This window comes from Muntiacus reevesi, chromosome 17 (assembly GCF_963930625.1).
Source record: "Muntiacus reevesi chromosome 17, mMunRee1.1, whole genome shotgun sequence".
NCBI classification, from domain to species: Eukaryota; Metazoa; Chordata; class Mammalia; order Artiodactyla; family Cervidae; genus Muntiacus; species Muntiacus reevesi.
The window spans coordinates 38649381-38665862 of record NC_089265.1 but is presented as its reverse complement, the minus strand read 5'-3'; the positions used below and the strand labels follow the sequence as shown (position 1 = coordinate 38665862).

The 16482-nt window shown below is 37.3% G+C and overlaps 1 protein-coding gene across 2 annotated transcripts in view; it reads right to left on the bottom strand.

The window, feature by feature from the left end:
- RFX3 (regulatory factor X3) overlaps positions 1 to 16482 on the bottom strand; it is a 300103-nt gene that overhangs the window by 17275 nt on the left and 266346 nt on the right. For both annotated transcript variants that reach the window (XM_065907896.1, XM_065907898.1), the window contains one exon: positions 5401 to 5554. In XM_065907896.1, the coding sequence (XP_065763968.1) occupies positions 5401 to 5554 (154 nt within the window). The remainder of the gene's footprint in view (positions 1 to 5400; positions 5555 to 16482) is intronic.

Here is a 16482-nt window from a genome sequence, read left to right as displayed (position 1 = left end):
TGATGGCTCTGTGTCTCATTTCACCATTTGTAAAATGAGTTAAAAATAATATTAACTCACAAATGAATATTATTAAGTATTCCTTATATATTATTAATATAATAGTAATAACATATTATTAAGTATTCATGTCTGACTCCTTGCGACCCCATGGATTGTACAGTTCAGGGAATTCTCCAGGCAAGAATACTGGAGTGGGTAGCCTTCCCCTTCTCCAGGGGATCTTCCCAACCCAAGTGATCAAAGCCAGGTTTCCCACATTGCAGGCAGATTCTTTACAAGCTGAGCTACCAGGGAAGCCCTAAGTATTCCTATGTCCTTTTAATTTTCCTTTGCAGTATTCCTCAGAATTTATAGCTATATAGTTATGTGAACATTTAACAAATATGTATCCACTACTAAAATTAAGTTCCATGGATGCAGTGTCAAAATTCATCTTGTTCATCACTATATCCTAAACATTATAGAATAGATGCATAAGACTGTGTGGATCATAACAAACTGTGGAAAATTCTTAGAGATGGGAATACCAGACAACCTTAACTGCCTCCTGAGAAACCTGTATGCAGGTCAAAAAGCAAGAGAACTAGACATGGAATGACAAACTGGTTGAAAATTGGGAAAGGAGGACATAAAGGTTTTATATCGTTACCCTGCTTATTTAACTTCTACGCAGAGTACATTATGCGAAATGCTGGGCTGGATGAAGCACAAGCTGGAATCAAGATTGCCAGAAGAAATATCAATAATCTCAGATATGCTGATGACACCACCCTAATGGCAGAAAGCGAAGAGGAACTAAAGAGCCTTTTGATGAAAGTGAAACAGGAGAGTGAAAAAGCTGGTTTGAAACTCAACATTCAGAAAACTAAGATCATGTCATCTGGTTCCATCACTTTATGGCAAATAGATGGGGAAACCATGGAAACTGACATTTTATTTTCTTGGGCTCTAAAATCACTGCAGATGGTGACTACAGCCATGAAACTAAAAGACACTTGCTCCTTGGAAGAAAAGCTATGGCAAACTGAGACAGTAGAGACATCACTTTTCTGACAAAGGTCTATATAGTCAAAGATATGGTTTTTCCAGTAGTCATGTATGGATATGAGAGTTGGACCATAAATAAGGCTGAGTGCTAAAGAATTGATATTTCAAACTGTGGTGCTGGAGAAGAATTTTGAGAGTCCCTTGGACATCAAGATCAAATCAGTCCATCCTAAAGGAAATCAACACTGAAAATTCATTGGAAGGACTGATGCTGAAGCTGAAGTTCCAATGCTCTGGTCACCTGATATGAAGAGCCGACTCATTGGAAAAGACCCTGATGCTGGGAAAGACAGAAGGTAGGAGGAAAAGGGGGCAACAGAGGATGAAATGGTTGGATGGCATCACTGACTCAATGGACCCGATTTCCAGCAAACTCTGGGAGATAGTGAAGGACAGGGAAGGCTGGCGTGCTGCAGTCCATGGGATCACAAAGAGTCGAACACGACAGAGCGACTGAACAACAAAGATGCATAAGAAGTACTTGTTAAATAAGTGAATACAATAATTTTAGAGATAAGTCAGAAAATCAGCCTAAGTGAACAAGATTTGCCCAAGATTATACTACCATAAGTTACAGAACTGTAAGCAGAGTTCAATTCTTCTGGCTCAAAGTCCTCCATTATTTCCAGGCAATAAGTCTATAATAACACAAATGATACAAAGCACTGTGCAATTATTATTCTGCAGGTTCTAGAATGAAAACGAAAAGTATAAATTAGAGAGAAAAGGAGTATCTAATGTAGTCTGAGGGAAACTGGACCTCTTAGAGGAACTGGTATTTAAGACATGAAGGAGTTAGAATGGGCAAAGAGAGTCAGGCAGACAGTTCTAGGTCAAATAACCATTTACACACTTGTCCAGTGATGAGAAAAACTTGAGTAAGAACAGAGAAAAGACTACTGTAATTGCAACAGAAGGACCTGGAAGAGACAGGGTGAGTTTGATCAGAGAGAAAGGCCAGATCTTATACCATAGAAAGACTTTTGTTTCTTAACTAGCAGAAGATAAAGTCACTGAAGGGTTTTAAGATGGTATAACACAATCAGGTTTGCATTTTCATAAGATGATACTTCCTACAACTATGGGGAGTTTGGGAAAGGGCAGACTTAGTAACTGATTGGACACGCAGGTCAAAACAGAAAGATACGTAAAGATGTTGCTCACATATTCAACCTGATCGACAGGGGGAGTACCATTTACTGAGAAAGGACTATTAGTAGATCAAGAGCTTAATTTCATTCAGGGTATAATAAACTCACACTAAGTAGTGACAACTGCAGTTGTTATCACTGATGACTGAAAACCACTAGCTGCAATTGAGAATAATGGTGAATTTTTATGGATTTCCATGGATTTTGGCCTGTGGCGTCGTGCCCACATATACACAGGCACTTCTGGACCTTTTCTTTTGAAATGGAAGTCATCTAAGGAGTTAAGATTACAGTTGAGCCTTGACACATGAAAGCCTTTTAACTTCCAATCTGACTTCTAGGGTAGGCTTAGGGTAACACATGAAAAGATACATGGGAAAACAGCCTTCCTTGTTAAATAAGTGAATACTTATTCACTTATTCCTTTCCCCAAGAATCAAGAAATTTTAGATATGATAATATGACCATAGCTAACAAGTCTATAATGGCTCATTGTTCTATGAGGCATAAATCCTACAGGGAGATCAAACCTGTAAAATTAGCTTTACTTGGCCTGGACTGAATAATGATGAGCATGGACAACTCAGAGGGTTTTCCTATAAACTGAGTAAGGAGACAGTAAGCAAAGAAATCAAGAGGTATGCTTAGATCTGTGATCTTAGAGAAGAACACTTTCTGATCTAGATTTTGTGTCATATTTTTGAATCATGTGGCAGTGTCTTATTCATTTACATTGTTTACCTAAGGTAAAAAAAAAAAGCCATTTAGAACGTTTGTTGGCAGTACAGACTATATAAAGCCATTTTAATTCTGGTGAGCCAGGACTTCCTATACTAGCATATGAGGAAGTAGTTAAGTCTTCATGCCATGTCACTGGCTTACAGCCACAGCTTTTATTCCCTAAAGATGCAAGGGAAGCAAAGACCATATATCAGGATTAGCCACATGGTATTAATGAGAATCCCTATTATCATCATCCTGGTCATCCTGTTATAGAGGTCCTGGAGCATAGGCGGTATGTGCCAAATGCATTAAATATACCAAAAAGGATGTCTATTTCAGAACTTTTTGGGCCCTGGGTTAAGAAAGTTTATAGTATTTAATCTACTTGCCAATCGGGCATTTTGCAACCAGATAATTAGAGAAGAACTAAGAAAAGAGGCACTGAGGGGAAGTCAAATCTAAGAAAAGTTCAGACTGCTTTGGTCACATGAGGATCTGCCCGTAATTTAAAAGCTAAAATGGATCTTGCTTAATTCTCATATATACATAATTGGCATCATTTAGGCACAATCACCATTAAGAAACATACAAATATATGTAGATCAGCAAACAGCAAGGGATTTTAAAGAGGGAAAGAAGAATATTTTAACCAACATTCTAAATAAAATTCACATGTATTTTATTTATATTAGAATACTTACATAGGTCCTTGAGGTATTTTACTATATATTTTAATTTATACTTTGTCATCATATTTATAAAACTACCATTTTCTAATTTAAATAAGCACATATGCATAGTTTAAAAGTGAATATGTCTTCTTGACTGCTTCGGATGATAAAATGTAACATTGCCTAATCTGGTATAATCTAGCAAAATCTGGATTCAGTCAAAATCCAGTACAGTACAATAAAGTGAGCCAGTGCTGAATCATTTAAGCAAGTACATCTATCCCTCAATATATTGACCAACCTTGTATATATTAACTTCAACATTTTAGCTTTACAACATGTTGAACATATCAATGACATCTTGGCACTATCCAGAAATTATGAAGAAGAGAATTTTTTTTCTACATCTTTAGTGATTAGGAGCAAGGGTGTGAAAATCAGACTAAATACTTAAAAGAGGTCTCCACCGCTCACTAGATATATAACCTTTTAATTTCTCTGTGCCTTAGCTTCTGTCCTGAACCTCAGATTCTCATCAGTAAAACAGTATGAGGTAGCACCTATCTCAAAGCGTTGTTATATGTATTAAATGCTTTATTATATATATATAAGGGAATTAGGACTATGTTTGGCACATAGTAGGTGCTCCCAGAATGTTAGCTGTCACTTTCATCATCATTGGTATTATCCTTCATTCTTTTCCTGGGCTCTTGAATAAAGAGTTAACAAGATACATATTTAACTTTTTCCTCTCAGTTCCTAGCCCATAGGCTTATTGGAAACATCAATCTTCCTTATTTTCCAGTCAGTAACATTTTTATTTTTTAATTCAAGTATAGTTGATGTACAATACTGTGGTAGTTTCAGGTATACAATAAAGTGATTTGACTATATACATATATATATATATATATTTATATATATCTGCAAACTTTTTTCTCAGTTCTTTTCCAATATATTTTATTACAAAACACTGGATAAATTTCCCTGTGCCATATGGCAAAATCTTGTTTATCTACTGTATATACAGTAGTGTACATCTGTTAAACCTATGTGTTAGTCGCCCACTCGGGTCTGACTCTTTGCGGCCCCATGGACCGTAGCCCGCCAGGCTCCTCTGTCCGTGGGATTCTCCAGGCAAGAACTCTGGAGTGGGCTGCCATGCCCTTCTCCTGGAGATCTCGACCCAAGGATTGAATCCGGGTCTCTTGCACTGTAGGCAGCTTCTTTATCGTATGAGCCACCATGGAAGCCCAATTTATATTATGTTAATCCTATATTCCCCAATTTATCCCTTCCCTACTTTCCGTTTGGTAACTATAATTTTGTTTTCCATGTCTGTATGTCTGTTTCTGTTTTGTAAATAAACTTATTTGTAACTATTTTCTTTAGATTCCACATATAAATATCACATATTTGTGTTTGTCTGATTTACTTCACTTGGTATGATAATTTCTAGGACCATCTATGTTGCTGCAAATGGCATTATCTGATTCTGTTTTATGGTTGACTAACTAAGGATTTTTAAGTCCAGTGATTCTCAAGCTTTTTTGTTATATAGAGACTTTTATAGCATATTGAAATATTCTATACTTCTCCATGATATCATCCACAATTTTAGAATCTTTTGACTAATAAAATATGAACAAAGGAATTTAGGGACCCCCTGAAATAACTACAGGCTCTCTGAAGTCCAAGACTCATTGGTTAGAAACCATCGCTTTGATAATTAATATTTAGATTAAAATAAAATTCAGATCTTTTTAGAAAGTCTTGTGGGTCATAGCTCATTTAGCTTCTCTTACCTCACCCATGACTGCTATGGGTGTCTCTCCTGTTGCCTGAGCAACACGATGTTCTACTAAGTAGAACATGTACTCGTCGTAGAGTAGACGGATCAGGTGGAAGGAGCCAAAGCTAGCAGCACTGCGTAGAGTTAAGTCCCGAATAACCATTGAGCTGTTCCAAGAGAAAAGACACAGATGCAGCCAGTGTTAGTGATCAGGATTAGCATTCAGCCTACTTTTCCTATTAAAAGAAGTTAGAGGTCTAATAGATTGGTACAGTGCATGACTTTGCATGGAATAATTTCATAAATGAAGCAGTTGGCTCAACTCTTTCAAACAGAGTGGTAAAGAGGTAATCTTCATTAGGACTTGACTAGATCCTTATGAGAACTAGATAGGCACTCATTGGGAAAAACCATTTTACTATCATAAGCAAGTTCACAAATGGGTCAGAATCAATTTAAAAAAAGATTTTTGGAAGGCTGACAATTCATCACCATAAGAAAAAGCATCTCAAAGTGAAAGTCTTATGATGATGAGTAAACACTGTATCACCATCTCTCAATGACTTCCGAGGTACACTTTGGGGAAAATATGTATTTGTCCCCAATTAAGTTTACAAAATATAATAAGCAATGTTTACAAATACACAAGCAAGTTTACAAACATACTAAGCAATGTTCCCAGATGTGGCAATGTAGAATGTAGGAGAGGATATACAGAGATCCTTGCAACTTCTGTTGGAAGGCAAATTTATTAAGCGATTCTACTTCCTTACTGATTTCCATTAAATTAAGGTGATTTTCCCATTAGCAGTAGTATAATAAAGTCAATTAAAAATGCATAACCTTGAAAAATATGAATGTGTAACTACAAAATACCAAAATCTGAAATATATTTTTAATTAAATACTAACAATACACTCTATTATATTCAAAATAGAAGTAAGTCAAAATAAAATTTTGGCTTCATTGAAAACATGTCAATTATTAACTTGACCATGCACTTCAAATCTCCTTAATATTTTTAACTTAGAATCAGAGTAGGATGTGTGTGTGTGTTTCTCCTCACTTTCATTTAGTGTTTTTCTCTAGAGATTTCTGTCCTATGCAAACTAAAACAGCCATTATATTCTCAGATAGGAGGAAGAGATAGACTCTCACAAATGTATGGGCTAATATTTAAGGGGCTTCCCTGATGGTTCAGTGGTAAAGAATGCACCTGTCAATGTAGGAGAAGTGGGTTTGATCCCTGGGTTGGGAAGATCCCCTGGAGAAAGAAATGGCAACCCACTATAGAATTTTTGCCTGAGAAACTCTGTGGACAGAGGATCCTGGCAGGCTACAGTTCATGGAGTCACAAAGAGTCAGACATGACCTAGTGACTGAACAACAAACAACAATATCTTATTTTGCAATGAAGAATTGTAAAATGCCAGACAGATGGAAAAACAGATTGTACTTTTGTTTTCCCTTTCACTTTTAACCTTAATTATATAGTGGTTACTAATACATCAAATTCTACACATTCAAGTTGGCAAGTGACAGATCACCACTGTACATCTAAAACCCTAAAGCCCTGGATTCCGACTCTGGTTTTTCATTAATTCACTGTCAATCTCAAAAAACACCATTTCCTGGAGAGTGTTTTCCTTTTGGGTGCAAATAAAAGCAATATTTCTGGCCTTATCTAATTTATGTGATTATTTCAAGGATAAAATGGGTTAAAGGTTGTGAAATAAACTTACAAATGAATAGAACGAGACTCAAATATAAGTGATTATGATCCTAATACACATTACAGGAGGAGGTGAGCTTGTCACTCTTATTTGGTTATGGGAACAAAAACAGGTGTTACAAAGATGGCAGAGAATCTCTCCTTCTGTGGATTTACTCACTAAAAAGAAAAAAAAAAACATAGATTTTCATCCATAGGTTTGAAGTGAGATCCACATTAACCACTATATGATCTTGATTGTACATCATTCAGCATTTTAAGGTTCAAAATTAGCTTGAGAGTCAAGTGAGATAATGTGTGTGATATCTTAAGAAAACTGCCAATTGCAACACTATTACATATGATGGAGTTCAGTTCAGTTCAGTTCAGTCATTCAGTCGTGTCTGCCTCTTTGTAACCCCATGGACTGCAGCATGCCAGGTCTCCCTGTCCATCACCAACTCCCCAACTTTACTCAAACTCATGTCCATTGAGTTGGTGATGCCATCCAACCATCTCATCCTCTGTCGTCCCCTTCTCCTCCCACCTTCAATCTTTCCCAGCATCAGAGTCTTTTCCAATGAGTCAGTTCTTTGCATCAGGTGGCAAAGTATTGGAGTCTCAGCTTCAACATCAGTCCTTCCAATGAATATTCAGGACTGATTTCCTTTAGGATGGACTGGTTGGATCACCTTGCAGTCCAAGGGACTTTCAAGAGTCTTCTCCAACATTATAGTTCAAAAGCATCAATTCTTCAGTGCTCAGCTTTCTTTATATCCAACTCTCACATCTATACATGATTACCAGAAAAACCATAGCCTTGACTAGACAAACCTTTGTTGGCAAAGTAATGTCTCTGCTTTTTAATATGCTGTCTAGGTTGGTCGTAACTTTTCTTCCAAGGAGCAAGCGTCTATTAATTTCATGGCTGCAGTCACCATCTGCTGTGATTTTGGAGCCCCCCAAATATAAAATCTGTCACTGTTTCCATTGTTTCCCCATCTATTTGCCATGAAGTGATGGGACCAGATGCCATGATCTTACTTTTCTGAACGTTGAACTTTAAGCCAACTTTTCATTCTCCTCTTTCACTTTCCTCAAGAGAATCTTTAGTTCCTCTTTGCTTTCTGCCATAAGGATGGTGTCATCTGCATATCTCAGGTTATTGATATTTCTCCCAGCAATCTTGATCCCAGCTTGTTATTCATCCAGCTCAGCATTTCTCATGATGTACTCTGCATGTAAGTTAAAAAAGCAGGGTGACAATATACAGCTTTGACATACTCCTTTCCCTATCTGGAGCCAGTCTGTTGTTGCATGTCCAATTCTAACTGTTGCTTCCCGACCTGCACACAGGTTTCTCAAGAGGCAGGTCAGGTGGTCTGGTATTCCCATCTCTTCAAGAATTTTCCACGGTTTGTGGTGATCCACACAGTCAAAGGCTTTGGCATAGTCAATAAAGCAGAAATAGATGTTTTTCTGCAACTCTCTTGCTTTTTCAATAATCCAATCGGTGTCGGCAATTTGATCTCTGGTTCCTCTGCCTTTTCTAAAACCAGCTTGAACATCCAGAAGTTCACGGTTCAATATACTTAATATAGAATTTGCCTGCCAATGCAGGAGACAGGAATGTTTGATTCCTGTGTCGGGAACATCCCCTGGAGTAGGAAATGGCAACCCACTCCAGTATTCTTGCCTGGAAAATCCCATGGACAGAGTAGCCTGGTGGGCTACGGAGTCTCAAAGAGTTGGACACGACTGAGAATACACATTATAAAAAGCAGTACTGGTGACTGATTCCTTGGAGTTATATACTTTAATAAATACCTTAAGTTTAGAACTCTAAAAGAATCACTAAAAATGAACTAACCCTTTCAGCTATATGTCAATGATATAATGACAAATTCTATTTATAATCCTATGCATGCTTTGTCTAAAATTAAGTGACACATCACCTATTTGTAAAAATAACTTGTAAACTTAATAGCTATTGGAAATTTATTTCCTATGGAAAAAAATTTAAAAGGCAGAGAATCCTCTACTTTGAAAAGCAAAACAACATAAGATAACATGTTGGCTAGCATTCTTAACCATACAAACTTGATCATGTGAAATATGATCATGTGAAATATGATATAACTTTAAACAACTATGGAATACAGGAGGAGAATATACACTCCAAGTATGTATCTCTTGCTGAAGAAAGACAGCAGATATTTAAAATACAGCCTGGAAAGACAAATGGTCAACAAGTATATTCAGTTCAGTTCAGTCACATCCAACTCTTTGTGACCCCATGAACCGCAGCACACCAGGCCTCCCTGTCCATCACCAGCTCCCGGAGTCCACCCAAACACATGTCCACTGAGTCAGTGATGCCATGCACCATCTCATCCTCTGTTGTCCCTTTCTCCTCCTGCCTTCAATCTTTCCCAGCATCAGGGTCATTTCCGATGAGCCAGCTCTTCACATAAGGTGGCCAAAGTATTGGAGTTTCAGTTTCAACATCAGTCCTTCCAATGAACACCCAGGAATGATCTCCTTTAGGATGGACTGGTTGGATCTCCTTGCAGTCCAAGGGACTGTCAAGAGTCTTCTCCAACACCACAGTTCAAAAGCATCAATTCTTCTGCGCTCAGCTTTCTTTATAGTCCAACTCTCACATCCATACATGACCACTGGAAAAACCATAGCCTTGACTAGATGGACCTTTGTTGGCAAGGTAATGTCTCTGCCTTTTAATATGCTGTCTAGGTTGGTCATAACTTTTCTTCCAAGGAGTAAGCACCTTTTAATTTCATGGCTGCAATCACCATCTGCAGTGATTTTGGAGCCCAGAAAAATAAAGTCAGCCACTGTTTCCCCATCTATTTGCCATGAAGTGACAGGACCGGATGCCATGATCTTGGTTTTCTGAATGTTGAGCTTTAAGCCAACTTTTTCACTCTCCTCTTTCACTTTCATCAAGAGGCTCTTTAGTTCTTTTCACTTTCTGCCATAAGGGTGGTATAATCTTCATATCTGAAGTTATTGATATTTCTCCTGGCAATTTTGATTCCAGCTTGTGTCTCTTCCAGCCCAGCGTTTCTCATGATGTACTCTGCATATAAGTTAAATAAGCAGAGTGATAACATACAGCCTTGAAGTACTCCTTTTCCTATTTAGAACCAGTCTGTTGTTCCATGTCCAGTTCTAACTGTTGCTTCCTGACCTGTATACGGGTTTCTCAAGATGCAGATCAGGTTCTCTGGTATTCCCATCTCTTTTAGAATTTTCCACAGTTTATTGTGATCCACACAGTCAAAGGCTTTAGCATAGTCAATAAAACAGAAATAGATGTCTTTCTGGAACTCTCTTGCTCTTTTGATGATCCAGCAGATGTTGGCAGTTTGATCTCTGATTCCTCTGCCTTTTCTAAAACCAGCTTGAACATCTGGAAGTTCACAGTTTACATATTGCTGAAACCTGGCTTAGAGAATTTTAAGCATCACTTTACTAGCATGTGAGATGAGTGCAATTGTGGGGTAGCATGAACATTCTTTGGCATTGCCTCACATTGGGATTGGAATGAAAACTGACCTTTTCCATTCCTGTGGCCACTGCTGAATTTTCCAAATTTGCTGGCATATTGAGTTGCAGCACTTTCACAGCATCATCTTTCAGGATTTGAAATAGCTCAACTGGAATTCCATCACCTTCATTAGCTTTGCTCGTAGTGATGCTTCCCAAGGCACACTTAACTTTGCATTCCAGGATGTCTGGTTCTAGGTGAGTGATCACACCATTATGATTATCCAGGTCGTGAAGATCTTTTTTGTACAGTTCTTCTGTGTATTCTTGCCACCTCTTCTTAGTATCTTCTTCTTCTGTTAGGTCCCTAGCATTTCTGTCCTTTATTGAGCCCATCTTTGCATGAAATGTTCCCTTGGTATCTCAAATTTTCTTGAAGACATCTCTCATCTTTCCCATTCTATTGTTTTCCTCTATTTCTTTGCATTGATCGCTGAGGAAGGCTTTCTTATCTCTCCTTGCTATTCTTTGGAACTGTGCATTCAATTGGGTATATCTTTCCTTTTCTCCTTTACTTTTCACTTCCCTTCTTTTCACAGCTATTTGTAAGGCCTCCTCAGACAGCCATTTTGCTTTTTTGCATTTCTTTTTCTTGGGGATGGTCTTTATTCCTGTCTCCTGTACAATGTCACGAACCTTCATCCATAGTTCATCAGGTTCTCTGTCAGATCTAGTCTCTTAAATCTATTTCTCACTTCCACTGTATAGCCATTTGATTTAGGTCATACCTGACCTAAATCTAGTGGTTTTCTCCACTCTCTTCAATTTCAGTCTGAATTTGGCAATAAGGAGTTCATGATCTGAGCCACAGTCTGCTCCCAGTCTTGTTTTTGCTGATTGTATAGAGCTTCTCCATCTTTGGCTGCAAAGAATATAATCAGTCTAATTTCGGTGTTGACCATCTGGTGGTGTCCATGTGTAGAGTCTTCTCTTGTGTTGTTGGAAGAGGGTGTTTGTTATGACCAGTGTGTTCTCTTGGCAAAACTATTAGCCTTTGCCCTGCTTCATTTTGTACTCCAAGGCCAAATTTGCCTGCTACTCCAGGTGTTTCTTGGAGTAACTTTTGCATTCCAGTCCCCTATAATGAAAATGACATCTTTTTTGGGTGTTAGTTCTAAAAAGTCTTGTAGGTCTTCATAGTACCGTTCAACTTCAGCTTCTTCAGCTTCTTCAGCATTACTGGTCGGGGGATAGACTTGGATTACTATGATATTGAATGGTTTGCCTTGGAAACAAACAGAAATCATTCTGTCATTTTTGAGACTGCATTCAAGTACTGCATTTCGGACTCTTTTGTTGACTATGATGGATACTCCATTTCCTCTAAGGGAACCATAACAAGCATATATGATTAACCTTATTCAAAATTAAAAGAAATACAAATTAAAGTAAAATGTCATATATTATCTATTATACTATAAGAAATTAAAAGATCAGCATTGAAGAGGGTATGGGGAAAGAACTCTCAATTATTGTTTCTTCAAGCGTAAATTCACAAAACTTTTATGAAGGGAAATCTGGCAACAAATGTCAAAATTAAAAATGCACAAATGCTTTCACCTAACATTTCTAATTCTAATATTTACACAAATGAGCAAAGATGGTTTTAAACGCAGCAATATTTATACTAGTGAGAAAATAAGGGGCAACACTAAATAACCACTTGTAGGATACTAGGTAAAAAATGGCTCATTCATATATGGAAATTTATACAATACTTTAAAGAAACTGGGCTTCCTGAGTAGCTAAATGGTAAAGAATCCACTGGCAATGCAGGAGGCCTGAGTTCGACCCGAGTTGGGAAGACCCCCAGGGGAAGGGAATGGTAACTCACTCCAGTATTCTTTCCTGGAGAATTCCATGGATAGAACAGCCTGGCGAGTCACAGTCCATGGGGTCACAAAAAGGGTCAGACATGGCTGAGTAATTTCACTCACTTTAAAGAAATGAGAGCGATTACACATAGAGGTAGTAAGACGGAAAGATGTCTATTATAAAATGTTAAGTGAAAGAAGGCACACGTGTAATATGTGCCCATTTAACATAGAAACTATCTGCAAAGTTCTTGAAAAAGTCCTACCTCTAAATAAATGGGAATGGTTAATACTTATCAGCCTCAAGATAGCATATTTCATTAAAATAGTATTAGCCAACTTAAAAATGAAAATTTATTTGAAGATAAATGTGCAACTTTATATAAAGATAAACATTAAAGTATGTTTTATATTTGTACTGCAAGACCAAAACCCACCTAAATGTTTAAGAATAAGAGACAAAAAGAATGTTTAAATAATGTATGCATGAGTGCTTGCTAAGTCACTTCAGTCGTGTCCGACTTTTTGGACCCCATGGACTGCAGGCTCCTCTGTCCATGGGATTCTCCAGGTGAGAACACCTGAGTGGGTTGCCATTTTATACAAAATGGAATATTGGAAGGACATTAAAAATTATGTTTCTTAAGATATGCCTGAGGTATAATGTTAAGGGAAAAATACAGATAATAAACTCTGATAAACAACTGGATATCAATTTTATATAAAACTGAAAGAAAACATTTTACCATTGGTCTTTCTGGGTAGTAAATTATGGATGATTTAAGTTTATCCTTTGTACAGTATTTGTATTTTTCAGGTTTTCTAAAGTGAGTATATACTAATTTCATAATAAAAATGGTTTATTTTAAAAGAAATGTATTATAATATAGAAAAACAATCCTGTGTCAGTTGAATGTCAGTAAATCTTTACAGGGATAGATATGACAGATATAGAATGAATTATATATATATATATATATATGTTTCTAAATCCAACTTTTAGGCCTTTATATTTCCCTCAAAATAATGTAAATGACTAAGAAGAATATTCATATTGAGTAGCTTTATGGTAGTTTTAAAAGAAATGCAAAGCCAATTTCTTTTATCCAAGAGAATTCATTTTCATTCATTGAATAGATATTTATTGTGTTCCTACTGTGTGTCAGGGTCTTGTTCTACAACAAGTCAGACAAAAGATTGGTTTCAAAAGAACTCACTTTGTAGTAGGACAGATAGTTGATAAAAACAGAGTAGAAAGAAATTATAAAGTTAGGTAGTGGTAAATCCTATGAAGAAAGTAAATTAGGTCAAGAGACTGCAGAGTGATGGGCTCTGGCACTTAAAGTCAGGGTGTCAGGAAAACTTTGAGTAGGTGATAAGTGAGCATAAATGAGACTGAAGTGAGGGAGTGAGCCATGCGAACACATGAACTTTCCTAGCAGAAAGGAGAGCAGATGCCGAGACTGAGGCAGAACTATGTTTGTTTTATTGAAAGAATAGCCCAGAAGCTGCGGCTGGGAAGACATGAGCAAAGAGAATATATATATATGATGGGACTAGAGATCATTAGTAGCTGGACCATGGAGGGTCTGTAGGCCATAATAAGGGCTTTATATTCTATCCCAAGTGTTCTGGAAACTTTCACAACTGTGCAATCACCTTCCTGCAGCATAAAGACATAGGTAACACAAAATTCTGTTGGAAAATGAAAAAAAAAGAGTGTGCTGACCTTCAGTTCTAATAGTTACTTTTCAAAGTACTGATAATCTGCTATGAAATTATTGTCATATGTTTAGAAGAGAATCAGTTGATTATATTATTAATAATGTCTATGACTTTATGCTCTCTGTGTTGGACCTCTGCCCTACAAGCCAAGTATCAAATGACACAATTAACAGTTTAATTGGAAACCTATTGTCTGATTAAGATTTCTGTAAGATATGTTACAAAATTGATTCCACTGAATTTCATGTTGCTAAGTTACCATGAACTCAACTCTTTAAAATTGGAGTTAAAACTGTTAATTATTTTATAACAGATGAGAAATATCTTTGTGTATATAGCTTCATAATTCATGGCGTGAAAATTAAAACATGTACTTGAACACATGATACTCAATCCACCTCTTTATGTATTTGGGGAGACATCACACATGCCTGAGAAGAAAGGTGAGAACATCACACCGTGGCCCTCCCACCCCCCAGCTCCACCCTGTGAGCTCTTCTCAAACAGTGCTTACAGCTTATTCCGAAATTGGAAAGTTTATATACTGTTCAGCGGTAGGCAAACTAGGTTCTCTGTGTCCCCTTTCAAGTTATTGTATCAAAGCTGTAAATTTAATTCTTTAAAAATGGGATGTTTGGTTGACCCTCAGGGTGGCCCTGAGGAATTCTGTGTTGTGTTATTCACAAAACACCCAAGCTGAGACACGGCCCACTTAACTTCTGCACGGCTGCCCAAGAAAGGTGGCAGTATTTTTCCCACCTCCCAGGGAGCCAGCAGTAGACATTCAAAGCCATGTTAGGCAAGGAGAGACCCCCATTTGGAGCAGAGGGTATTTGCAGCAACATGTCCACTACTGCTATCACGACTCTCTGCCAGTCCATTTCTTGTATATACATGTGAATCTATACACAGAATTTTAGAAATTATGAGATTAATCAACTTCAGAAAATGAACGGTTGGTATATGTAGCTGCAAAATTCTTATTACAAAGCCAAAAGCATTTAAAAAATACTCTGTAACTCTGCTTCTGTTTGTGAATGAAGTTTTCATTACTCGATATGTTCTTATGCCTCAGTAAAAAACAGATCAGATTTTAAAGTCTTCTATGTTACTAAGCTATTGACTTCGCCCACCAGCAGGAAGTATACATCTTTCTGAATATGCCTTTCCTTCTGTAGCCCTGAACTGTACACCTTCAAGACTCTTTGAAATGAAAATAATAACCATAATAGTGTCTAATAATAACAAGCCAATTATCCCCAACTCAGGGCGGACAGAGGGCAGGCAAGTGATGATCTACTGGGTTTGTATATCTGCAGAGAACAAGAAACACAAGTAAGTAATTTTCTCTCCTTTCAAGATACTGCAACAGATCTCTGTGGAGACAAAGGCTCCAGGGGTGTATTTCTAAAATGGTATCTACTAAACAGATTTTAAAAATCCTCAGGGAGGAGTAAGGGCAAGTCTGATGTAACAGCAAAAGAAAGCAGTAAGAAGAAGAAGAGGGGAAAAAACCCTTGCTTTTTTTGATATAGAGGATGTACTGTGGTTTTGCTCCTATAGGTTTTAGAGCAACAGCTAGTATAACATCTGTTTTATCACTCATGAAGCATATATACCATCTACATGATTTTCTGAGGGGAAAAAATGGATGAAATCAACTTGCAAACAAATCGGAAAATATCTGAAATCTTTTAAAGAAATGTTCCCAAGTTAAAATTTTGAATTCCATTAATACTACTACTATTGGCTATATCTACTTTGAGAATACTGTGATATTGTTTTCCAAATCTTCCCCATATATCAAGGGAAAACATATCAACACATTTCTCACTGATACCCAGATCTAAACCTAGCGCTGGCTTTAATGAAGCGCATCAGTGGGTCATAGAGTTAGATAGCACCTTAATAAGGTGCTTTACAAACCCTGTGGGCTAAAAGTATTGCATATATGAGAGACAAAATGGTGGAATTATTCCATTCCAAAATAAAAACAAAACACCACCACCACTGCTATGCTTTCTTTCACAGCATTTATTGAACTCTGGGAATGGGTTCAATCCCAGGGTCAGGAAGATCCCCTGGAGGAGGAAATGGCAACCCATACCAGTATTCTTGCCTGGAGAATTCCACGGACAGAGGAGCCTGGAGGGTTACAGTTCATGGGCTCACAAAGTGTCAGACTTGACTGGGCAGGTATACAGACACTAGAAAATCATTTTCAGGATGTAAGGATAATTTAACTCCTAATTAAACATATATGGAATCTACAACT